Genomic DNA, 26,146 nt, shown 5'->3' with positions numbered 1-26,146 from the left:
GACGAGACGTATATCATGCAGGCGATTCTGCTCACTACCTATATACAGTGTTGTGCGTTTTTATCGTGAACACTTTAAAAAATTTCCCCGTCTCAACCGCTGGCTCATTTGCCGTGAAACTGGACACAGAGCTTGCGTATTATGGTAACTTTTGTATCGTAGCAAGTTTGACAACGGTACTTCCTTAGTTGAGCCGTGCATGATGCGAAAACATAATCGTCTACGTAGTGATCGGCAACCAAAACCCACAGACGACGCTTTTTCGCTGAAGGGCGACCGTGACGCCATCTGTTTTGGGTAGTGGAAAGCGTCACGACAAGGCCGCCGAGGCGAACATTGCAAACAATATTCTTTGAAAGGTAAAACCTCGTTAAATCATTTGTTCTGATATTTTTTCTGCTTAATTAGCCGAAAATGTTGTAAGCGCTTCAGTAGAAGCAGATGAAACGGCATATTCAAAGGGCCCGCGCTCCTTGCAACGTTGTCTCTCATCGACGACCTTGTCGTGACGCTTTCCGCTTACGAAAACAGATGGCGCCACTGCCGCCATTCAGCGAAAAAGCGTCGTCTGCGGGTTTTGGTTGCCGATCTCTACGTAGACGATTATGTTTTCGCATCATGCACGGCTCAACTAACTAAGTACCGTTGTCAAACTTGCTACGATACAAAAGTTACCATAATACGCAAGCTCTGTGTGCAGTTTCACGGCAAATGAGCCAGCGGTTGAGGCGGGGAAACTTTTTAAAGTCTTCACGGTAAAAACGCACAATACTGTATTCTACAGTGGCGTGTGTCAAATATGTGCTGACAGATTAAGAGAATTTCTTTTTCGTCCCCACACGAAAATTCCATTAGCGATCCAATTGAATATCTGTTTGGCAGTTTGCGAACGTCATCCGGGTGTAAAGAGAGACTCTGCAGACTCAGCTAAGAAGCTCTCTTTACTGAGAAGCACTCTCAGTTGCCCGTGCTTGTACATAATGTAAATAGTCCTTGTATAAAGTTTTCCAAGTTTTCTTCCTCCGATCGTCCTCGTCTCTCCTCCGGCCCAGTCACGCTACCTGAATCCCAACAACTCGACGTACATGTTGGATGTTCGGGCTGCACTGTCGTCTCGGAAAGCTGCTGAAGACCATGATCGCTGCGTCTAATTCAGCATCCAATAGTGCCCACAAAGAATGTGCTTCGATGTCAAGGCTCATACCCGCTGATCTCCTCTCTTCTGCGCAACCAACTTCTACTTCAGCTCCAAAGCCTCCCCTGACGTCGACTGTGCAAGCAGCACCGAGGCCGTTGAGAGAAAGATTGGTACTTCAGAGGCTAATTACTATCACAATTTCGCCACAGCGCCTGCCATCGCTTCAGAACTCGGCTACCGCTTATGTGAGCGGTTACATTGCACGAGTTGTCGGCGAGCATATAGAATGCGAGAACCTTATACTTTGTGTACGAAGACGGTTAGCAACCATGGAGCCACTCCTTAATTCAGTTTGATATCACCCGCAGCCAAGAACTAGATGGGCTGCTCCACCCGTCAGATCAACTTCTCTTCGTTCTCGACACAATAAGAGCTTTTGCTGACCGCACATTGCAGGAAGATCAGACCTTGCAAAAGCCTCTCGCTACATTAGTAGAGCACGCTGTCCCAGCTCTTCGTGCCTGATCAGAGTTGCTAAGTGCAAGAGCGATCGATGACAGCAACGAGCACAGATTTAATTAAGCTCAAGAACCGGCTGGTTTCCTGAGGGCGCTCCTCTGCAACTACGAATTCAATGTTAATGACAAGCATGACGTAGTTAAACATTTTGCAAAAAAATCCCCTTTCGCGAAAGTACGCGAAACTGTGAAACGCGAAAGTACGTACGCGAACCTGCTATATGGGAGTTGGACACCACAATAAATGTTTTTTTTTTCGATTTGGAGTAAGTTTTGAGTCACAACGCACCGTTATTTAATACATGAGCCCCTATATCTTTTTTTTTATTCGAAAAGTGTTCCATGAGTCATAAGTTGAAAAAAGGGAAGGAATGCGGGAGATCGAAAGTTAAAAGAAGGATTGAAGACCCGTTGCGCTGAGGTAGTCCGCGCAGTGCTGTCTTCACGCAGATGGTGCAGCGCCACGTTACATAACTGATTGCACTGACAGCAGGGCGCATTTTTCGCGCGTACCGCTCAAAGTTGAGCGTCAGAGCGTCAACACTGCGACTCGAGAAACAGTGCTGCAGGAAAGTGCGCGGCCGATCAACAAAATGATGATACCACATAGCTCCACATTTTCTGGCGCCAACTGTGGCTTCGGTGGCGACAATGGTAACTCTCAAAAACTTCACGAAGGAAACGCGGGATCAGGTGTCGCTTTGGAAGCAGTCTAACCGCTTTACGCACTGCTACATAGCGCATGCCCTTCCGGCTTGCGTCGTCTGTTACATATGAGTAAACAGCACGCAACAGAGCTTTTCAGCGCCCCAGATTTCACTATTAGCTGCTGCCAAACACTGCTTTCAAATATGGACCCTCAGACAAGCGAACTTAAAGGTGACAGAACAATTTTTCACGAAGTGGAATCAAGCAGACGTGCGCTGTCATATCAGCGCAGCAGACGACGTGCGAGCGCATTGCACAGCAATAGCCGCAAACGACACGACTGAAATGGGCCGGTTACCCTTAGCGACAAGAGCTTCCTAGCTCCCTTTTAAAAAACTTTTGATTGCACTTGAAAAAACACGAACGCAGTCGAAAAGTCAACGACAGAACAGCTGCGGACGGTCTGCGTTTCTATGACCGACGGTGATGCGACGGGCGTCCTACTCCGGTGGCGGCGCGTGGCGGCGAAAGGCCGTACTAACCCCGACGGCCGGCTCCCATTGTTCGCCTCTCCTTTTCCCAGGCATTACATGTAAACTGCCCTTCCTGGAGATCTCAATAATGAGATCGCAATGAAGGTCATTCATTGTCTCATGCACTTCGAAATCGGAAGTTGAACCCCGAGGAGTAGAGGTCTCGCTATAAAGTGTACCGGGTCCGTCCGACGTAAGTACAGGCGCTTAACCAGTTTAATCTCAACTTTTGAAAATTGGCATACGAAAACTCCGTTTTCGCTTCTAAGCAATTTATTTTAATGCCGCAAGTGGCGCGACGAGCGGTTGATTCCTAGTTTTGGGCCCAAAAGCATCGTTTGTAGGAGCATGAGTAATTACGCAGTCGGTATCATAATAAAGTAGCTCTGCTACGGCCCATATTGAATAACGCCAACCTTGATGTTGCTCCTCTGCTGCAGTCGGTGGCTATGGTCGTGGAAGTGTGGATATGTGCCGGCAGCAGAAATCATTCCGGTGTCATGACGGTCGCGAGAGGCGTGAGGGAGGCCATGTGGGCGGCTTGTTTAAAATGTGTTGCGCGGTTTGCGCTGCTTATGCTATTGCTGGTGTTTTTGTGTTCTCCAGTGACGGCAAGTAAGTGCATTTTGTTTATTAGTCTCATTCCTGTTAAACTGGGATTTTGATTACGTGTTCTTTGCTTGAATTCGGCGCTTTGTGAGTTATCTCTGGCCGTGTACACGGGCTGTTCCAGCAATTGTGATAATTTGGTCTTGCAGTTTCCTGTGAGCGCATTCTTTCATAAGAATGCCGCTTTTTTATTATTAGTTGCGTTGTCCAGAAGCTCTGAGTATTCTCGACCTTCGACGATCTTTTCCGCTTGCTTTCTGGTGCAACACAAGCAACGCATTGTCTTCAGTTACACAGATGCCTTTTTTGCGCAAAGCTGAAAGCTTTTAGGGCGAAGGAATGATCTTTATCTGAAATAAAAAAAAACAAACTGAAAACTCGTTGTACACTTCTGTTAACAGCTGGTTTCGCCATTTAGAATCTTTGGAACCATTCGAAACCGCTCGATTCAAGTTGGCCCCCTGAATATTTTCACACTGGTCTGTACTTAAGCTGCTGCTTCAAAAGAAAGAAAGAAGTAAACTGGCAGGTGTGCTGTCATATTTGGCTCATATTAAGTACAATTGGTGTCAGCCTTATAAAAGATGTTACGTCATGTAATTTCACTCTACACACATCTGTTCTGGAGAGGGACAGGCAGTAGTGCTTTTACTGTTTTCCAGATGTCAAGTAAATTTACTAGTGTAATTTTTTTTCAAAGATGTGATGTCACTGTGTACACAAGTGTTTTGGAAAGAGTAAGCAATAGTGCTTTTACCATTTTTCAGGTTTCCAGTCCTTCACCTCTAATGATGCACCAATACAGATAGTTAAACCTTCTGCTGACCATAAGAAACTCATTGTGGATGACGAAAACATAAAGGTGAGACTCTTGACATACAAATTAAAAAAAAAGGCCATTGTTCGGTTTAAATTAATATAAATAGTAACTGAGTGCATGAAGACCTCTTAATTGCACATAAAACTGTTGCATACTTCTTTGCATCTCATGATTTGCTGTTACAAATGCAATGTATGGGTACTACAGTGCACTGTCATCTGAAGTGCTCACTGCCACAGTCCCTAAAAAGTCAAGGTGGATAATGGGAAGAATTAAAAAATGGCTGACGGTTTAGCATTGCAAAGCACAAATTATTGTACGAAAGCATGGTTTTTTGCAGGTGGACACCACCACCATATACCTACCTCAAAGCAGGATTGAGGTGTCGACTGACCCTGGGAGCCAGTTATGTGCCTTCCTTTTCCTCAAAATCAGCGGAGTCTTAACCTTGTGCTGATTCTGAGAAAGGAAAAGGCGCATTACTGTCTCAATTTATAGGTAGACACTACCGCCTGCTCACAGCACGATTGAGGTGTCCACTGACCCAGTGTGACAGTTACACTTGTTACTCAGAGACTTCACACAGATGGACACTGCTGAAACCTGGGGAGTGCGGTTAGAAGTGTTTTCGCACTAAAAAACTTGAATGCTTAATGAGAGGAGATTAGCTTTCATGATATGGTTGCACAAGTCATTGTCTGACTAGAGTGTAAAGGTGGTGAAGCACTGTGGAAGGAAAACTTTGTGACATTGTAATAAATTTAATTTACACCTGCATGTTGTAAGATATGTTGTACGAGACACCATTAGGCTTAGATTTGCTTGTAAAACCCGGAAATGGTCAAAAATATTTCTGATCTCCCTGGTACTTGCATGAACTACTTGTGCGGTATGTCATTGTGTGACATATAATAACATGTCATTTTCATTATGCTCTGTTGTGTGTGCTGCTTACGCAGCAGTCAGTATTGTTAGCTACACTCGCAAGCACGCCAAGAATCACCCAGCTTGGTTTTCTGTAGGGACATGAATGATGCCATTAGTGAGTGTAGAGCTGCAAAAACATGAGAGTGCCAATGAAGGCATACTTATTTGTCAGACCGATATCATTCTAAATGTATGTGATATAGGCTATGGCTTAGACTTGGAACATTTTGTTCTGTAAATAACTAGGTGACCATAAAATATTTTCATTGTCCCTTTAAAGTAACAAGTTTCTGTGAGCAAAAGTTTTATGTGGAAGCAATTGGAGAAACAGTGATAAAATATATGGAATATGCTTTTTTTTTGTTAGAATTACACACAGAGAACTAACAACCTTCTCAGCATTGTTTGGTTGGCTTGCAGAAGAAGGTGGCAGTGCAGACATAAAGAAGCATGTATTTTGTTACCTTGGTTGGTCAGGTTGCATCAGTGTTGCAAAGTATTGTGGCGAACAAATCCAAAGACATTTAAAACAACCTAGGCAGTGTAAGCACAACTTGATTCAGTTTTTGAAAATTGTCCTGTGTTTTCTAGGATTAAAACTGAAGCAGCATTGTGTGACTGTTGCATAGTGCACTGAAGAGTATTTTTGTTTGTTGAGTTAATTATTAATTGGTTAAGATAAATGAGCTTTTGAACCTTTGGAGAGGAGTGACAAGTCCGGATTACAAAGGTTTAGAGCTTGACAAAAACCCTCTAGTGATGACGTTTTATGTAGCTGTGTCTCAATTTCGAATGCTTCTTTTTCTTGGCTGCTGGTAAAGTATATAAAAATTAAAATGTGTGCAGCACAAGTGTTTTCTTTGAAAACTGAAAACGTTGAACGGCGTCAAAGCAGTAGCAATCTGGTGGCCCTCTTCATTTTGTGTGTTCTTTATTGCTACTGCTGCGGCACAGCTCGTTATTTTGACATTGAAACGAGTCAAGCGACGTGCCTGCAGATAATAAAGGGCTCCCACTGGCTGTCTCGATCCCAGATGCCGCCTGTAGATGGTGTTACGATGCAGTTTTCTGTTGCTCCGGCTCCCGCTGCGTGGAGTATACCACTTTTGTCCCCGATAGTACATTTAGCACAGGCACAGCAGGCAAGCAGCAGCAGTCTTGGGTGCTGCCAGGGTCTTGTGCACTTTGTTCAATGTGTGGAAGAAATGTTCAGATTGTAGCTGTGCTTTCAGATTTTGTTATGTTTGGTGTTCGTTTTAAACTTCTTAGACTCGCACACAGAACTACACACAACTACACTGAAAAAAGTCATCGAAACATATTTCTAGAGGGTCGAAGTCACTGCAACGTTTTAATTAAATGAAAGAATAAGAGATACATTGGGCAACTGCGAAGTAGTTGTTTGCGTTTTTTTTTTTTTTTTCACAAAATGAGTGTGTTGAAACATGATTTCAGGTTAGATGTAGTACTGTGTATGTACAGCCTTTGTTAAAACTATGCAGTCGAAGGGGTTTGCAGCTAAGCTATGTAATGGGGCTCCCTAGCACACCTGGAAGTCCTAAACACTGAAGGGGTTAGGGCAAGGATTCATCTCACCTTCTTGAAATTTGGCACGCTGCCATGTGATAAACGCGCCATACTGCATGGGCCTTAAGCAAACTTGGTGGTCTATATATATTAGATAAAGGCTGCACTTTCCATTTTATTAGGCACCTTATGTTCATTGCAGGCATGTGGCATTCTTTTCTTTTCCAACAAAAACTCGGTTAGATGGAATGCAGCACCTCATAGGCCAATCTCACTTTGCGATTTATCCAGCTACAGTACAATACTCATTGCTTCCTCACCCTCTCCAGTTTTTTTTTTCTCACTTGTTCTGTATGAATTATACAATTGCATATACAAGGAATCTCATGGATGAATTTCTAGTCTTAGAGAAAATGTATTTGGCAAGAGTAAACTGAAATAGTATGCTGGCAGTTGCTGAGTATACTTGAATTGATTTTCTAATATTTACTAACTAATGAACTAAATATTAATCAAAGTAGGTTCATTTAAAATCTTGGAAGCTGTAGATTTTTACACCAAACCTGAATAGTGCAGCTTTTCAATGGAACTTTTATTATGAATGTTTTCAACTCTCCGATCGAAGTGCACAAAGGTGAAGATGTCTATAGCATGAATGCTTGCTCTGAATGATCGTCTTTAAGCTGTCACTGGCCACTGCCATGGTACTCTTGCCAATGTGTCCATAGTCATTGTTAACATGTGTAAGGAGCTGCAGTGTTGCACAACTCTTCATTTTTGTTCAAAGTGTGGAAAAACATTAGGAAAAATGTTACCAAAATGGCATCTCTCAATGTGTCCTTTGCCTCTGGGGAAGGTGAAAAGTCTTGAAGGACTCGTGTGAAGGGCTGCACTAATCTTTCTGTGTGCTTGTTGCTTGCAGCGAGATGGCATTGAAAGTGGGCTTTGTGTGAACATATGCTTGCAAGAGCATGAGTGTCTGCTATCCGCACTCTTTTCTCTTCGTGATCCGACTTAGGCAGTCACTGCAGCTGGTGCAACCCGGATTTTTGCTGCAGTCTAGCTGTGTGCCTCCATGTACAGCAAGTCACATGGGAGGTTACTGAAGCCTTTCACATAAAAAGTGGTGTTAGTCAACATTCTGTAGTGCTTTCTGATAAAGATTGGATTGTGGGGTCTTAATGTTCTAAAGCTACTCAAGCTGTGAGGGACACCCTAGTGGAGGGCTCCAGGCTAATTTAGACCACCTGGGGTTCTTTACAGAATTTTATTATCAAAGAAGTTGTGTTTTGTCTGAAGACCACAGCTAGTGGCACTTTTGAGCTCTTGCCTTATTTTCATGATTTCTTTTTCTGTGGTTATCCTTCCTTGGCTTAGTGTGTGAAACCGGCTGCATTTAGAATTAGCAGGTCTAATAACTTTTAACACATTTGCTCAATCCAGTGATGACCTTTCTCTGCGCAAATTTGAAGTGTCTCTGCTTCAGAGTAGTCTCCAATTAAAAAAAGGGATTACTTCAGCATTGAGACACTGTTGACAGCACTAGAAATCTGACTGGATTGTGCTTTATCTAGTCATAAAATATTGGTTTGCAGCTACAAAGCATTTTATACAGCATGCTTGCTCAATTTTCTTGTAGGCCATCAGCAAGATCAAAGGCCCTGTGGCAACTGTTGGTGTTGTTGGAAAGTTCCACTCTGGCAAGTCATTTCTGATGAACCAGCTTATGGGGAAGACAAAGGGATTTGGCATTGGCCCTTCCGTCCGGCCTGAAACAATGGGCATCTGGATGTGGGGAGAGGTGATTATTGTCATGACTACTGCATGAAATGCTTTTGAATAATATTGTGAAGACATCTGGTTACATGAAGTCTGTACTGTAGGTTCACTCTCTTGAGTTATTAAATCTTGAGCAGAGCAGTTTGGTCAACTGCAGGTCACCTTTACTTTAGATATTAGTACCTGTGAATATGATCTTTAAATAAAAAGATTCAACACACATATGCACATGCACAGCAGCTGTTTCGTACAACGTGATCCAAGCTTGTTAAAAAAAAAAAATGTTACACACGGATGAAACCAATCGAATTCTGTCACAGTGCACAAGTCAGAGTATTTTTTATATTGTGCCCCACTGAATAATGATTGATGTAAATATAGTAATTCATTGATTACTCATATCAGAGCAGTACAAGGATTTAGAAAGTTGTAGTGTGCGTTCAGAAACACCTGATCCAGTTTTTTTGTGAGATAGTTTTTACGTGGTTCTATTTACTTAGCAAAAGCACCGAAGTTTGGGCCAGTTGGTAATGATCCATCTTGAGAAAACGAAGCAGCACGAAAAAACGGGGACGAAAAAGACACACATACGACAGGACGAATGCTGCACTTCCAACTGATTTTTATTGAGAATACCAAGCTTAAGTACAGCGCTACTATCGCCTCGTGGCAATCAACCGCAATGATTCAAAAACGCCATTTCATTATCAAGAAGAGACAAGGAAGCGGTGCTGACACACTGACCACCTGCTTTTCTGATGTGATATGCTTCAATAATCTCTCTTTCCATCCGATCTCTTCCACGCCCAAGAATTTTAGCTTTCTGAAATATGGGTTTACACTTACAATCCCGGCAGTGGATAGCAAGATGGCCACTTTTCCCTTCTTTCACCAAATTATAATGCTCCCTAGCTCTCTCATTAAAACAGCATCCCGTTTGACCAATGTACACTCTATTGCAAGTGAGCGGAATGCTGTACACTACCTTAATCGGTTGGAAGTGCAGCATTCGTCCTGTCGTATGTGTCTTTTTCTTCCCCGTTTTTTGTGCTGCTTCGTTTTCTCAGGATGTATTTACTTAGCTTTAAAAAAAGCCTGCAAAAATTGAAAAAAAAAAAATCATTTCACTCTTGTGCACCTGGATTACGGCGCTTTCATGTGTGCTTTGCATCCGATACTGAGGTAGAAGTGCATCAGCTTCTAGGTACTATATCGAAAAACGACATGCATTTGAGAAAAAGGCCATGTAAACATTGATTTTATTGTAACTTTTCAATTCGATCACCTATTAAGAATGTCGCAGCCCAGGAAGCAAACCTGTATGTGTGAGCATGTGTGTGTGTGTGCGCGCACGCGTGCATGCGTAAGAATTTCTAGGCTATGTCGGCGAGGTCGTGTCACCAAAACGTGTCTGCAGCAATTGTGACATTCTCGGAAGAGGTAGCATCAAACGAGTAGTTGTGATCAATAGAGGACGGTGTGAGGATGATGTGCAAAAAAATTGATGTCAATAGGATGATTAGTTAATCAATTAGAGCCAATAATAGAGACATTTAGTATAACGTACGCATACATAGGCAAAGGGATAGTGAACGCTATAAAATAGCGTCCTTCGTACTGTGCATGTGCCAAACGTTATTCCAAATCGAGGTTTAACGTATGTTTGCGTTACGTACGCTGTTTTTCGAATTTAGCGTGCATGCCCTTGCTTACGCTAGGAAAAATAGCCTTGTCAAGATGGCGGCTCCCACGTCACCTGCTTCAGAGAGAATTCATCAATGTTATTGGGTTTTTAGGCATATTCATTGCCTTTAAATGGAAAATGTGATATCTGCTTTGCCTCCCCTCGCCAACAGCATAACAAATGAGGGATAAACTTGCCCAATTTTCGATTCTGTGTAACGATTATGCAGTTCTTAACCCTGACAAGGCACCGCCGACTGTGGATTGCCTTGATTTGGATTTTTACGCTAAGGTAGCCTTCTCAAATGTAGTCGTTTTGGCGGTAGGCAGAAGGGTCCGAAAGAACTCAACATGACATTATGAAAAACTTTGATTGGTTCAGTTATGTAATAGAAACTGGGCCCTGGCTTGAATTAACTGGCCATGGAACTTGCTATCTACGCAATACGACTTGCATAACCTTGGCTATATGTGAAAAATGTGTCAAAATATTTTCACATCTTAACACCGGATGGCATCACTGCGGCATGCGCTATCGTTGCATTCAGGTTGGCATACGATAAACTAAAGGTGCTTATGCGATTTCCACTGTAACGTCCCGCTAAATGCTTGCGTATAGCGTACGTAAGAACTCTCTAATGAAAAAAAAAACGTCTAAATAGCGCGAACGTCGATATAGTGAGCTGACGGCAAAACAGCCGTGGATGGCAAAATAGTGGAGAAATAGGCAAAGAAGTGAAAATAAAGTTTGAAATGGATTGAACAGTGTTCAATGAGTGATAATTAATTGAACAAGAAGTTTGATTCGCATAGTAAGTGGTCGGGAAAGCAACCATGGCACCAAATTTGAAAGCCCAAAATGAGTGATTGAGATGAAAAGAGGGTATAATCAGAGTAAAACTGGTTAATTGAGGTGAGTAATTATGGAAATGGGAAAAAATGAATTAAGTGGATGGGAAAGCAATCATGGCACCAAATTTGAAAGGCGATGAGTGTCGAGGAGCATCAACACTTTCGCATTCTTCTAATGCGGTTTGCTGCAGTGATCTCTGATTTTTTAAAATGTAGATTTGGTTTAATATATCATGCTTCACCCTGTGTCTATGTGATGCTCTGTCTTTAGTTTTGACATTGACTGCACGCTTTTCCTTGCATCTTTTTTGCAGCCCTTGAAAGTGAAGTTGCCATCAGGGCAGCAGCTGTCCCTTATTTTTCTTGACACTGAAGGTATGTGTTCACTTTTGCACTGTGAACCTGCTGGAGCCAAGAAGTAGAAAGCTAATGTGCACAACTTTTTGGTTGTCAGGTTTTGCAGCCACGAATGTGTCTGAAAACTATGATGCCAAGATATTTGCCATTGCTACACTTATCAGCTCGCACCTGATCTATAACTCTGTCAAGATCATTGATCAAGCTGAGATAGACTACTTAGAACTTTTGGCCAGGCGAACACAGGTAATTTTTTCTTTATCTGTATTTCTAAACTACAGTATTTTTATTAATTTAGTGATAAAGCGCTAAAAATGCTTGCAACTCTGCATGCACAATAGTGGTCTTGTGACCTAAAGGGTACCAGAGAAATGAAAGAGCACTAACATAATACTAATCCATTAGAAATATACTGTGGAAGACCTGGAAAGCTTCTGACTCATTAGCTTATTGTCTGCTTTGTTCAAAACATTTACTGAGGTACCTGGTGATAGATTAATGCTAGACTTGTACCAGCTGTAAAAGCAGTGTAGCTTTAGAAAAGGCATTTATTGTTATTACATTCATGTCATTAAGCAGGTTAAAAAGAAATTTTCATACTTCACTGCACCTCTACTTATGGCCCGCACAGATGACCTAGATTTAATAATAAAAAAATTGTGCTGCTGCCTTCACCTTAGTACCACTGGCAGCCAAGCTGAAGAAAAAATGAACAGGAACAAGGTCAAACCTTTTCCATACCCTGCTCCCCCCCCCCTTTTTAAACTAAGAAATGGCAAGAAAATTAAAAAGGATACTAACCGATCATATCAAGCATGCTGCCATCAAGGTAGTACTAGAATGAAGCCTTGAGTCCTGTGGGTTTTAGCATTGCATTCAGATTTTTTATTTGCTTGTTTTAAAAAGTTCTTAAGGCAACTATAATCTATTTGCTTTTGAATTGTTGCATAGTGGGATTCAGTTGTATTTATTTGACCTGATATATTTTTGCCACTAGGATATATTTGTGGTGCTGTTTTATGTTGAAGGGTTCAAAGAATTTGCTGCAGAAGTAGAAATTTTTTACTGCATTCATGTTTTATTGGGGTCTGTTCTTACTAAAAATTTTTTTTTAAGTTTAAGCTATTTCTCAGTACTCTGTCTTCATTTCTTTCCTCCTGTTCTCTCTGTATTTCCTTTTTTTTTTTGAGATCAGATGGATTGCATCTAATATAAGTTTCAAGTGGAAAGTGACTCAGTTACTTCGAGATTTTCCTACTAGTAATGACTGCCTCCTATTTGCTGTTATATTTTGTTATTTAGTATACTGCTGATTATGATTAAGATGAATGCATTTATGTGTACACATGCTGCTTTATTTATTTATTTATTTATTTATTTATTTATTTATTTGATACATACTGCAGACCACAACATGGTCCAAGCAGGACAGGCAACAAGAATGCAGAACAGCATAACTAAACGGATATGGGAAAAAAAATTAATCAATGATGCTCAAACTATGACAAAGCTATAAGGTAACTTCTGGCGATTGAAAATGTGCTCCACTTCGCATAACTCCTAAATTTGTTTCAGGGAATACACCGTGAAATATGCATAGATTTTCTGTGCAAAATCTTCTGAACCTGTAACTACATTTCCTTCAACTGATATTTCTGTAACACACTTCTTGCTATTGCACAGGTAATTCTAAAATTTACAGGGGTCACTTTTCAAAAAACTTTGCAAAGTACTGTTAAACTAGTAGTCCTTTGATTCACATACAGTACACTCAAGATTATTTTTTAGCATTTGGATAATGGATAAGAGTAGACTGGCTATTATTGTTTTCTTGCTCGCTTTATTTTGCTTTAGGTTAATAATCTTGCGTGTCATCCAAGGTGTACATTTATGCCCTTTTTTGCTTTTATTTGGCACTAAGGCATTTAAGCAAAATCAACACATCTGAATGAACCAGTCCCACAACTCGCTGACATCATTACTCTCATCAAATTCGGATAAACAAGCTTTATATGATCTACGAAGTGGCAGCAGCTCTAGAATAATCCTTTAAAGACCGTGAGTGATCACTTTCTATTACGAGAAATATTCTTGGCAAGGGGTAACGTAACACTTGCTAGCTGATGATCTGAGAGGCCTTGCTCAATTAATACGCTATGCATAGAATAATCACAGCTTATAAAAACTGGGTCTATTATAGAGGGTGATGAGCCTTGTACATGAGTAGGCTTGCTGGCTAATTGAACAAGACTATGTGTGAGCATGGTATCAAACATATTGTCTGTGCTGCTGCTAGATTTAATACATCCCTAGAAACTGTCCCAGTTCATACTTGGCAGATTAAAATTGCCTTTCAATAAAATTTTATGCTTTGGAACTGCTACATATGACTTTGTACTTGAATTAAATAGTCAGGCGCAGTGTCCGGTGGCCTATAGCATGCATAGAGGATAAAAAATTACTCCAGAAAGACAATCTAATGCAGAGACATTTGAGATCAGGAACGTTGCGCATGAAAACGCATTCGATAGAGCCTTTCAAGAGAGTGGCTACACCGCCACCTCTAGAAGTCCCGTCCTTGTGAATAACTTTATAATCAGAGAGAAATACCAGGTCATCACTTATGTCATTATGTAGCCTAGTTTCAGTGAGGACTGTTATGTGAGGGTCATATCCACTAATTTAATTTCAGGTAAATCTTTTTTGTTCTGAACACTGCATGCATTAATATTAAGTTCTCAAGCACTTCTCAGATTTCACTGTATTGCTATTATTGTATTATAATATAATACTATTATACATTGTATAATTTAACAGCCTATGCAATGAAATTTCTTTTTTCTTACATTATAGATTTAGTTTCATCATATCTTTTGTAATGTATTCTCTTTGAACCTGTGCTTTCTTCCTTTTTTGCCTGCTAATTTCCCCCAAACTCCTCGCAGTCCAAACTTGCCACCAGGAATAGGATTGGGTTCTTGTAGGTGATTACGTGGCTGTGCACTCATCTGCCACTGGGCAGCCTCTGAGTAAATGTTCTTCATGATTAAAAAAAAAAAATTAAGTACTAAAATGGCAGCTAAAATATGAGTCTGAGGTATGAGAGTAAATAGTAAATTTATGAAATGTTAATTGATTTGGGTTCTTTATATGCTCTCAATGGCCTCCCAAATGGGCCCAGAGGGGTAAGTGCATTCTTCTTAGGCATCCATAGACTACAAAATTGTATGTTACTGTGGAAACATCAGTAGTTGTGCAGGCTTTATGTAAGCATGGGATTGAGGAACCACATGTAATAATTTGGCCCAGCGCTACGATACGAGGACACAAAGGAAACACATACCACAGGTAGCGCCCGTCCTGTGGTATGTGTTTTCTTTGTGTCCTCGTCTCGTAGCGCTAGGTCAACATTTCTAAGCAATGAGCCAACTAGCCCTGGCCAGAATCGTCATTCAACACAGGTAGTATGCTAGAATCTATCTACAAGAACTTTTTAGTGATCATAGTCTTCCATTGGAAGAGTGAGAAAAGACCATTCAAAAGGGGTGTGAGGCAGGGAGAGTCTTCTTTTTAAGTCGCAGCATATGTGCCAAGAAATATTCAGAGCTTTCAATCTGGAAGGATTAGGTGTAAATATTAATGAGAAATACCTTGGCAGCCTCTAGTTCAGGAGTGTTGTCCCCTAAAGTTACTGTGGGGATGAACTGCAGTTAATGATTGAGGACCTAAACATGCCAATTGCAGTGGTAGGCCTAAAAATTAATATGAATAAGAGCACCATACTTTTGAGTAGTTTGGCAAAGGAACAACAGTTTGTGAATAGTGACAAGGTACTGGTACTAGTCAAGAAAAGAGGTACTTCTATGCTGGCCAAGTATTCACAGCAGACCAGAGTCATGGGAGAGAAATTAGCCCTTGAATAAGAACGGGGCAGTACATTTAGCTGTCATTCTAAAATTTAGTAGCAGCTTGTCCTGTATCCTTGAAAAAAAAAAAGTACATGACTGATCTATCTTTATGGTACTCACTTGTGGGGCCAAATCTTTGGGACTACCAAAAAGACTAAATATAGGTTAATGACAGTGCAGTAATTAATGGGAAGGAAAAAGATAGGCATCGTTCTCAGCTACTGACCTGGAAGACATGGGTTCGATCCTGGCCACGGCGGTTGCATTTCCGTGGAGGCGAAATGCTAGAAGCCCATGTACTGTGCAATGCCAGTGCACGTTAGAGAACTCCAGGTGGTCGAAATTTCCGGAGCCCTTCACTACGGCGTCTCTCATAGCCTGAGTCGCTTTGGGACGTTAAACCCCCATAAACAAAACCAAACATTTGTGAAAACATATGCTGTTATTGTACTGGCTCGCTCTTTTATTGGAAATATTTTGGGTAGTTCTTGCCTGCAGAGAAGGGTACTTTGTTTGATTGGTGTTGACAGAGGGCAAGAGAATTTTTATAGTGCACAACATAATTCACGACTTATGGCCAATAAATCTATGTGAGCCATAAATTCTCAATATTAAGAGCGGCTCTTACAAGTACAAAATCTGAGCATTTCAAGTCTTTTGCTGTAACTTTTAGCCACAGCTGTTATGGATTTATGCTCAACTGTATGCTCTATCCTCCCATCCATATTACTACAGAGATGTTTGCCCTAAGGCTTGGTTGTAAAGTGCTGTGATTGTTGGCTGTGGGCAGCATGTCAGTGTACTGCTTCCCACTGCATGTGCTTTTACATCTCAACTTTTCTGTCACAAAGAAAAATGCATCATGTTCTTTTTTTACTATTTTACTTGAACCTCTTTTGCACTATACAGCTTTTTGCTTTGAGATCACAACTGTCCAAAGCCAAGTGGAATGGAGAATTTGTTCATGACTTGCTGAGCTTTCCTCCTTTGCTCTGGGTATGTCTCTAGGTCTTGGTCTTTAAAAGAATAAATATTTTCTTGATGTGGAATACAGCAACATAGGTGTGATATTTTGCACAGTCTTCATATTTTTGAGGGAACCTGAAAAGTGTTGTTTTATGAAGTGCTTCGATCAAGCTAAACAAACTGGCTCTATAGCTCAACATGCCTTGTTTAATGGCACATTTACTGTTATAATGCTTGTTGATCTTTCATAATTTTTTTTTTAGCCTTGACAGTTTTTTAGTGTAGCGTGGTTTCATGAATTAGTAGTGGAAGCTTAAAAAAAATATGCTGTATTGAATGCAGCTTATACTAATGAAACATCATAGCACATTTTGGATTGTTCTTTTGATTGAAATTTAATAGGGACCAAGAACGTGAGCTTTAAAAACCACTTTTACTAGATCAGTGGCGACAAATGAATTGAAGTTAAAAACCATTGGAGGCACTGAAGTATATTTAAACACTTACCTTTGTTGACTTCATGTCTGTCCTGAAAAATAAGTGTAGAGCACCTTCTATGATGGCGAGTCATTGACGTTCACTGGAGGCATGCATGGAAAGTCAGAAATACAATTTTTTTTATTGCTGTAAACAATCTTCTTGTTTGAAATATGCTTTTATTGATGAGTCTAGGCATATTTTACTCTACATTATTATTAGGAGCTGCAGGCAACTAGGATTGTTTGCCTGTCATCAGGCCCTGCCAGCAACAGCCCAGCTCAACTGCTTATGTTAAGCTAAGTTGACAGCCTTTAAGTATTGGCAACCCCTGCCACTTTGATTATTGCAGGTGTAAGAAACAAAGCAGTTGCCTGGAGTCATGCATACTACAAGAGATTGAAAGTGGCCAAATTAAGGGGTGATGTGGCAATTAAAACAATTTTCAATATTCATGCATAAAATGTAACAGAAATTGCCACACAAATGTAACTTTTTATGCTCATTTAAAAAGCATTTCAGCTAGTAGTTAGTATAGTTGAGTTATTACAAATAATACCCTCGTAGAGTCATCCCCATAGTGTTAAATAATTGAGAAATAAAGTGCACAAGTTTTTTTATGTCAAGTTCACAAAGCCCTGTTCTGTGCAATAAAGCTATTAGTTCTTTTTTAGATGCCCAGTACTCATGGAAGCAAAAATTAAACAGCAGCGTGCATATTTACATGAAAGTGTTTCTTACAAAATTAACTTCAAAAAATATTGTGCATGTACATGAAAAATTGAGAGCTTTATTGCACTTCTCAGCATCTCACGATTCATGGACAAAAAACAATAATTCTACTATCATTTGATAAGAAAATGCGGAGGGATGAGTATTCGCAATTGCAGAAAAAGTGAAAGCAGAGAAAATTGACCTTAAAGGGCCATAGAAAGGGGTGTTTGAGCTTGGCTTTAAAATGCTTGCACTATGTAGAGTACAGGCCACCGAGCGTCCATGCCGCGTACGAGGCCTCAAAAGCGAGCGGGAAATTTACAGTAGATTTTTAAAAAATTCCCGCTTTTGCACCTTGCGGAGACGCGCGGTGCCAGGCTTTCGTGCGAAACCTGGCATATGATGTCACGTCATGCAAGTGATGCCAGCAGCCAGGGGTTATCATTGGTTCACAGTGGCAAAATTCTTTCAGACGTCACGCACCAAACACAGCCGTGGCCACTCTACGCGTGCCACAGCTGGCGGAGGTAGAGGAGGGAAGTAAGGAAAGTAATTTTTAAAATTTGTACTGCATATGTCGCCACAGTTTTTCATCATGAGACAAATGAAGACCTGATGGTTACAAAAAAGATTAAATTGAGAAATTGTAAATTTTAATCAAAATTAAGCATTTTATTTGCTGCATCCTTCCTTAATGAACTGCTTGCTGGTGCCAGCTCTGCATGCTAGGTCATCATGACTTGATTACTGTTTTGCATGTAAACTAGGCAGTTATTTAGTGCTTTTTGTTTCTGTATAAACAGGTTGTGCAGGACTTTGTGCAGACAACTGTAAACAATGAGACACCTACTCAGTGGCTTCACCGGCTAATGGAAGCACACTCGAGAGAGAGTGAAGAATACAAAATCAGCCTGTTGGGTGAGTGACTGTTGACTCATATTTTTTTTATTACTGTGTACTTATGTCCGAACTTCAGTAAGATGGCGAGTTGAGTGAGTTGGTATATACTTGAACAAAAACAGCGCAAGAGCAGGGACAAGAAAGAAGACAGGACAGACGCTGACTAGCAACTGAAGGTTTATTGAAAAGGAACACACGCACATATGTGTGTGTGTATATATATAATATCTTTCTTGTCCCTATTCCTGCGCTGTTTTTGTTCAAGCTGGTAGCAGTTAATGTGATGTCAGTGCATGTGAAAGAACCCGAAGTGGTTGAAATTATCTGGAGTCCTTCATTACGCCATAGCTCGTAGTCTGATTCTTCGTGGAACATTAAACATCCATAAACCAAACCTGATAGCAGTTAAAAGTAGCCCATGCTTGAGAGCCTTCTAGTTTTCCTAGTATATAAGAGTGGTGAGCTCCAGGGGCACAAGTATCTTAAGCTTTGTTTCCCCTTTTGTATATGCAAGCTCTTAAAGGAGGAAGGTCATGCATGTGGTTAATTGTCGTAAATGTTGTAAAAATTATTTCGCAGCATATTCTGTGTGCAGAATATTCAGTGGCGATTTTTCCCACCTTTTCATTTTAATTTGATTTTTGGTTTATTGTTAGCTTTTCATGTGGTTGAGATCACAATAATGAACATACAAATGCATCAGGACAGCGGACAGAAAAACTTTGCTCAAAACAATTTTTCGATAAATCTCTCTTAAACATCTTAATTCATGAAGTTTCCATAACAGTGCTGAATTCCCTATAAACTAACACCGATCTGTGGTGTAAGCAAGATGCGGTGGCACTGCTGTCACCGGCTGGTACTGGGTAAAACTTGGAGGTGAAAAGTAGGCTTAGTGCCTATGGACCTCCTTCACCCCGCGACGTCACGAAGATGCGGTGGCGCTGATGTTAGCAGCGACTTTCGCATGGTAGGCAAAACAGGTTCCGCTTGCCCGTGCCTACCGCAGCTGCCGCAGCTACCGGCGGCTGCTTCAAGCCTGTGCACTGCAGAAGCAACATGTATGGACCAGCTGCGTCACTGCTGGATCCGCGTAGTAGCATAAAAAATATTAAATTAGCCTCGATAGGTTTCTCGCGCATAAATGCTGCATTCGGAAACTGGCTAACAGGCATTGGACCACGGTAGTAAAGCACGAAGTCTGGGAGTCGATAGGCACTGCCACTAAATGCACTTAATAACTTGCAAGTTACTGCGTTCATTCACCTGAACTTCAGGATAGTAGGCTGATAATTGCTCAAGGAAAAAAAAAAAGACATATGCAGCTGCACACGTACTTATCACCTTGAGCTGGAGTGCACGAGGCGCCGACAGGTTCCCTCGCCCCCAAGTAATGCGTTTTTTTGATAATAGCACACCATGTTTTAATGGCGCGTTTTATGACATTCAATATTTACTTGAAACTGTTTCTTGATATGACGACGTAATTATTTCATTCGAGTAGAAAGAAGTCAGGTAAGTTGTGTCAATCTTGCGCGGTCGCGTTGGTGTGCTTAGAATAGCGTACCTTAAGTGTGCTAAACGCCATATGCTTTTACATTGCATCATGCATGTGTCATGTTTCATGAGGTAGTACATGATCGCGAAGCTTGTTTGGAAAGAAGCAGCCGAAGGCGTGCTACTAACAGACACGTGGCGAGATTGAGAGGGGACGCGGCAATGAAAAGTGTTTTCGTTATTCATGCATGCGATATGTAACTAAACTTGGTGCAAATATGAAATTCCTACGCTAGTTTCACTAATTCCCTTTATTTATAGCTATACCTGGTGCAGTTCTGGGTAATTATAATTAACACCGTCGTCAAGTCCCCCCAAGGTCTCAAATAATTTAGTAGATAGTGCGGTTTTTTTATGCCAGCATGTGCATAAAGCCCTGTTCATTACGATGACGCGATTAGTTCTTTTTCTATATGATCAGTACTTATGCATGCATAGTTACATAAAAACGTTTCTTACAAGAAATAACTAACACAGTACTGCGCGTGTAGGGAAAAAATCGAGAGATTTATTACGCTCCTCAACGTCTCAGGAATAGTTGTGACAAATGGAATCATTTGATTTTCATGCGAATTACGAAGGTGAGTGATCCAGTCGCAGAAAATGTGAGAGGTCACAAAACGAACCTTAAAGTTTATTCCCTCGTTTATGGCATCTTCGCTTTCGCTTTGGTCAAAGAAATGCGGCACTGAAATCAAAGAAATTACCTCACAATTTTTGACGACCACACTTCTAAAAAGCGTAATTTATAAATTTGTACTCAATAATTTGCTATAATTTTTCGTCACGAAACTAGACTTCAGGGCTAGGAAAGAAAATAATTCTAGAAATAAAAAATTTTCACCAAATCGACCAGCTTAATAAGAGGACAAGTCGGCCTGGCTGGTGCGTGGTCATGCGGCTAAAAACAGCGCTAAGCGAGACAGGAGATGAGGGACACGACGCTGTCCCCACTTTTCGCACAGCGCGACACGTACGTATGTCAGCAGACGATGAGCGCATGTCTGCTCCGACGAAACAAGGCCAGCACTTCCCCTCACTATTGTCCCGAAGTAAAATCATTCCGGCTAGTGCAGAGTGTCAAAACTTGTTTTATTCAATGCCTAGCGCATAAACGGCAGGAACGCTTTCTACATGTTTACTACTAACCATATATATACAATACAGTGGCAAACTATATCTCTTTATAGGCCGCACGTGGCCAACGCGAGCTCGTGTACTTCAACAAATTACTAAGTTGGAAGCATCGACCATTGCTATGATTCGCAGAAACTGGAAACGCGCCTACAAGCCTTGAAAACCCGCGCTCAACGCCTATCCGCAACGCCACTCCCCGACCTTTTGCCTACCACGAGCTCGCTAGCGACTGCAGCGCCACCTCGTTTGTTTACAAACATGCAGGAGGTCTATAGGAATACATGGAGGCAAAAGTTTTCAAAACAGTTTTTTGGTGGTTGAACTCAGGTGGCCGAAATTTTCGGAGCCCTTCACTACGGAATCCCTCGAAGCCTGAGCCACTTAGGGATGTTAAACCCTCATAAACCATTAACCATTTTTTGGCCATTTTTCACAATTTGAAAGCCACATCCCCACTAAAGCAGCCTTTTGGTGGACCGATTGATTATTCATTTTAGAAAGTAAAAGCATGAAACAAAACTTAATCACTTGTGTTCAGCACAAGTGCTTGTCTCTTTGTTCTCTTGTCTTCATGTCTCTTGTCTTCTTGTCTCTTTGCACCTTTCACTTGGCAACAATTACAAGCCTTTCTTGCTTTTATTTCTCAATTGGATTTGCTGCATCCTTTTAAATTATAATTTATCAAATGGAAAGAGGTTACAACTACCGTGTGTACCTACTCTTAGGGGTGACCTTTTGCAGACAGACTGCCAAGATATGTTGTTGTCAGCATGCTTCTAATAAGGGAGCAGCTTATTAGCGTCTATTGAAGCGCAGCCGTACTGCTACAGAGGAAAGCTCGACAGCTTCCACAGAAACTTTTTTTCTTTTCTTTCTTTAACTATGAAGTTTCTGTGGAAGCTGTATTGCTTTCCCATGTAGCCGTATGGCTGTGCTTGGGTGGATACTCATGAGTAATTGCTCCCTTATTACAAATATACTCCACCTTTGGGGATTCCCCTAAACACTGGACCATAAACATGCTTGTGTGTGAGTTAATTTGCAAGTTGCTCAAAATGTGGATATCACTAGCAATTAGCTTTGTGTGTAATACTCATGTCACAGCTTGATTGGTAGAGTTGCTTGCGTTAGGGGTGCACGCTATATATCAAGGCTTGTGCTGCTGTCAGAAAGAGCCATAAACACTTTTGATACCTAAAGCACAGGCTCATTTGCTCTTGTGTCCCACTCTGTGCTGCCATTAGCCGGTATGATTTTCTGAACATGATGTTAATGGTACTTTCACATTTAATCCAAAATGAAAGCGCTCTGTCTACAAGGCGTGAGCAAGGAGTGGTGCGCTCGTTGCACAGTGATGCAGAGTGGTGGCCCTAGCTCTTGGTGACCGTGAAGTTTCTTTACTTCTTCGGCATTCTACTTGCTGTGTACATATCATTTCTCTAATCATAGGCAATGTTACCGTAAATGACAGCATAGTTTGATTATTTATCACAAGACATTTGAGGGCCATGAGCGAAAGGCCTTTGATGGAATTATTTGCCAAATGTAAACAAAACTGTGGATTTCAGTGCCCAGGTGCTAGGGTTTAGGTTTAGACTAGAAACCATAGCAGTGCAATGTATTACATATATAGTAAGTAAATGGCAAACTTTTCAAGTAGGCACTTGTCAGTTTAAAATAGTTTTCAATAAGAAGAATGAATTATATGCAATGATTATACATGTTCTTGTATCTGCATTCAACTCACTATTGCTGTAGCACAGCAGACAGAATGCTTGTAAAATCTCAGTACCAGCTACCAAAAAAAAAAAGGCGAACATTTGTTGAGCCACAACGGCAAAGGTAATGGCGTTTTTGAAATTCTAATAGATATGGCTATTACTAATGGCCAGCCACAAATCTTTAATTGCAACCAGGGGCCTATCCGTAATAGTTAAAAAGTTAACTATTAGAATTTAGCTAGCCAGCTTGCTAGTTAACATGATTTACCTGTTTTCTGACTTCCACCAGCACTGGTATTACTTTTCCGAAAAACCATTTTTTTAACCTCGTAAAACCTATTTTTAAAAATTACGGAGGGCACTTAAGATTACTTTTGTGTTTGAATGCAAAAGCATTTTTTTTAAATTTATTAATTATTATTTTTTCTTTCCTTTCTAATGACACACCTAGTCATTAGCATACAGTTGTAAGGCAATGCATATGCTACCCCAAGAAGCAACACTGTTTTGTGGCCTATAAGTTGCGTGCTCGCCTCGCAGTCTGAGAGTCCTGGGTTCATTTCCCTGCACCTTAGAAATAAATTTTATTTTTCTTTACCAGGTCACCGGATTTCAAAATTCCACTTTTTCTGGACACCAGTTTTGTTGCCGATGAGCCGTATAATGCTTTCGCAATAAAATTATTGGCGGGCTTCCCTGAAACATGTGATATCTTCTGGAAGGTTATCACTGCCCTGCTCCTGAGGTGTAGAAAGTCAATATGTGAGGAATAACTCGGGTTTTTTGCACTGTGTAAGAGGGAAACAAGTTTACAGCCATTTATATGACATCCTTAATGTGACGTGGCTGCCTCCGTTAAATGAAGTCTTGGGGTGCTGCAGTACACAGTGTTTTTGATGTACAGTGCAAATTTCTTAATAGGCAGAATAAACGAGCAGATTCACCTTTGTAGAAGAATTAATGAGGTCATTGCAGAAAAATGTTTAATGGAAATGGCAGTGGTTTGTAAAAAGCATCAGTCCTTGTGTATTCACTTTGTAATATAGATGTGTTCAAGTCACTGGAGTGCCACACGCTGTTTATTCCTGCTGTCAAGCGTACCCTCTTGACTGACCTGTCCCAGGTAAGTGTAATATTTATATTCATGATTGTGTTCAGTTGTTTTTGTGTGTGACAAAATTTTAAAGAGGCAGACGGTATGCTATTATTCACTTCCTTTTCATAGGTGCAGTAACATTTATTATGTCTTCTCTGCACCATTTTTTTATTGTAAACTTTGGCCACAGTATAAATTTCATTTTTGTGGTAGCATTATGTATGTGGCCAATTGAATATTAAGTGTGTGGTAATTTTTTCATGGGCACAACTAGTTAATTTATGTTATGCTTTAATCTACAGAAGCTTGGAGGCATCCTTTTATTGCAGCATTACAGCGACTGTCTAAGATGAGTCAATTATATTTGTTATAAGCATTAACTTTCTTATGTCTAGTGAACACTGCTAGCTGTGCGACTTACCTCAATAACTGCCTGTTGTACAGTGGCACACTCATGTCAGCATGCGCTGCTGTACTGTTATGCACAAGTGCTGGTGGTGGTTTATCCTCTGCCTGCATAAAATAACAAAAATGAACAAATGTGGCTGCCTTGCACATCCATAATAATTCAGACGGCCCTTACAGTTGGCCTCACCCTTTTGTAATTCAGAATTCAGTTATAGCATGGTGACCAATATCTCGAAGCATGTACTATTAAAACAGTTTTATGAAATTGTGTCTTTGCAGATGTCTTTTCATGATGTTCAAGGTCAGGATCTTTGTTCTAATGTTTCCATGAAAAGTGTGATAATAGTATCTGGTTAACTCAGATGCCAGAACCTTGAAAGTATTGGACAAAAGTTCGAACTTTTGCCATTTGGCTGTCTGTAGTGCATGGATTGTAGAAATAGGAAAGATTGCATTAAATGAAGAAAAATTGAAGTTATCAAATATTTAAAAACTTGCAATAAAAAAAAGTTTTACTTTTTTAAGGACATTGAAGACAAACTGAAATAGGCCTATATGACAAAGAGGTTGCTTTCACTGAAAATGGAACTTTTATGAACTAGAAAAGGTAAAAAAAAATTAAATACTGGTATTGCCGCCACAAGTCGCTTTCATAAGCATACTGCGATGACAGCGTTTTTTTTTTTTTTAAGTATCTGAAGCTAGACCACACCACCATCAATATCCGGCTAGTAGTCGTGGAGTTCCTAATGTGCTCAACATCATAATCAATGTTGCAACTTTGAAAAAAAAAAGTACATTAAGCTTTTACTGTCTCCCTTAACTTGGGATCTCTCTTCCATTCTCCCCTCACTTGTGCCTCCAGGGCACCACCCTTCTTGCCAAGGCTGCAGCTGGTGCCATTCTCCATGGAAACCTAGTTCCCATTGCTGTATTGAGCGGTGGTGCTAACGGCTGTGTGGGTTAGTGTGGGCACTGATGCCCCCCATCGCCGACTGCAGCACTACAGTTGAACCCGGATGTATTGAATTTGAAGGGGATCACGAAATAGTTCAATATATCGATAATTCAGTATATAAAAAATGGTAATAGAAAAGCTTTTGTGTAACCTAGAAGGAAAGGTTCATTGCACACAGGCTTGATGCATTTTTGCAGCAATGTGCTGCGCGCCTGCGTGGTGGCAGTGCACTGTTCACTAGGCATTTCTGCGCCTAGCCTGCTTCACATCGAGCCTGCAGCGGAAGGTGGTTTAGAACTTGCCACTGCCTATCTTAAAATATTTGATCCTGTTACCGGTTAACTATAAATATCAATAAAGCTAAGGTGCGGTTGGTTTCAGCAGCAACTTCGGCAGCAAAGCATGCCAGGAGAGGGCCACCACCAGGGCTTAGTTAGGTTGGCTTCACTGCGTGACAGCAATATGGCATGGAAAATGAGTACAAGAGACAGATACAGGAGGTCACTCTCCAATACTTCTCATGCTTGCCTTTTTACATGGCTTCACAGTACCAGCACTGCCATCAGCTGCCCAAAGCTGCTCAGTTGATCCATCTCTGCGTATGAAAGGCTTCGAAGAGCGCTGTTAGAAGTGGCACTTAAGAGGCACGGTGTGCAGTTCGATATGTTGAATGTTCCATTGAGTGCGAGTTCGATATAGTACACGAAAATAGTGCCGTACTTTTGCATGAGATTTTCAAGGGGATGTTCTGACTGTTTGATATAAACAATAATTCGATATATCCAGGTTTGATATATCCGGCTCGACTGTCTATTAGAGGAGCCATAGGAAATGAAGGCGACTCTAGTTTTGCTCTCCGCTGTTTGTTTATTTGCTATTGCCCTGTTTAGGACCGTGTTACTTGGCCACGATC

At 40.9% G+C, this 26,146-nt stretch overlaps 1 protein-coding gene across 2 annotated transcripts in view; it reads left to right on the top strand.

Annotated features, from left to right (window-relative positions):
- The first annotated feature begins 2,830 nt into the window (after positions 1–2,830).
- LOC144115021 (uncharacterized) overlaps positions 2,831–26,146 on the top strand; it is a 66,221-nt gene continuing 42,905 nt past the window's right edge. Inside the window, exons 1-9 of one of the 2 annotated variants that reach the window (XM_077649143.1) lie at positions 2,831–3,030; positions 3,278–3,452; positions 4,214–4,308; positions 8,360–8,521; positions 11,349–11,409; positions 11,489–11,637; positions 16,209–16,295; positions 18,260–18,374; positions 23,818–23,894. In XM_077649143.1, coding sequence (XP_077505269.1) covers positions 3,287–3,452; positions 4,214–4,308; positions 8,360–8,521; positions 11,349–11,409; positions 11,489–11,637; positions 16,209–16,295; positions 18,260–18,374; positions 23,818–23,894 — 912 coding nt within the window. In that variant the 5' untranslated portion in view covers positions 2,831–3,030; positions 3,278–3,286. Of the gene's footprint in view, positions 3,031–3,146; positions 3,201–3,277; positions 3,453–4,213; positions 4,309–8,359; positions 8,522–11,348; positions 11,410–11,488; positions 11,638–16,208; positions 16,296–18,259; positions 18,375–23,817; positions 23,895–26,146 lie in introns of those variants that run through there. The other variant, XM_077649142.1, reaches the window with a different exon arrangement.

This window comes from Amblyomma americanum, chromosome 1, assembly GCF_052857255.1.
Source record: "Amblyomma americanum isolate KBUSLIRL-KWMA chromosome 1, ASM5285725v1, whole genome shotgun sequence".
NCBI classification, from domain to species: Eukaryota; Metazoa; Arthropoda; class Arachnida; order Ixodida; family Ixodidae; genus Amblyomma; species Amblyomma americanum.
This window is presented reverse-complemented; position numbering and strand designations above follow the sequence as displayed.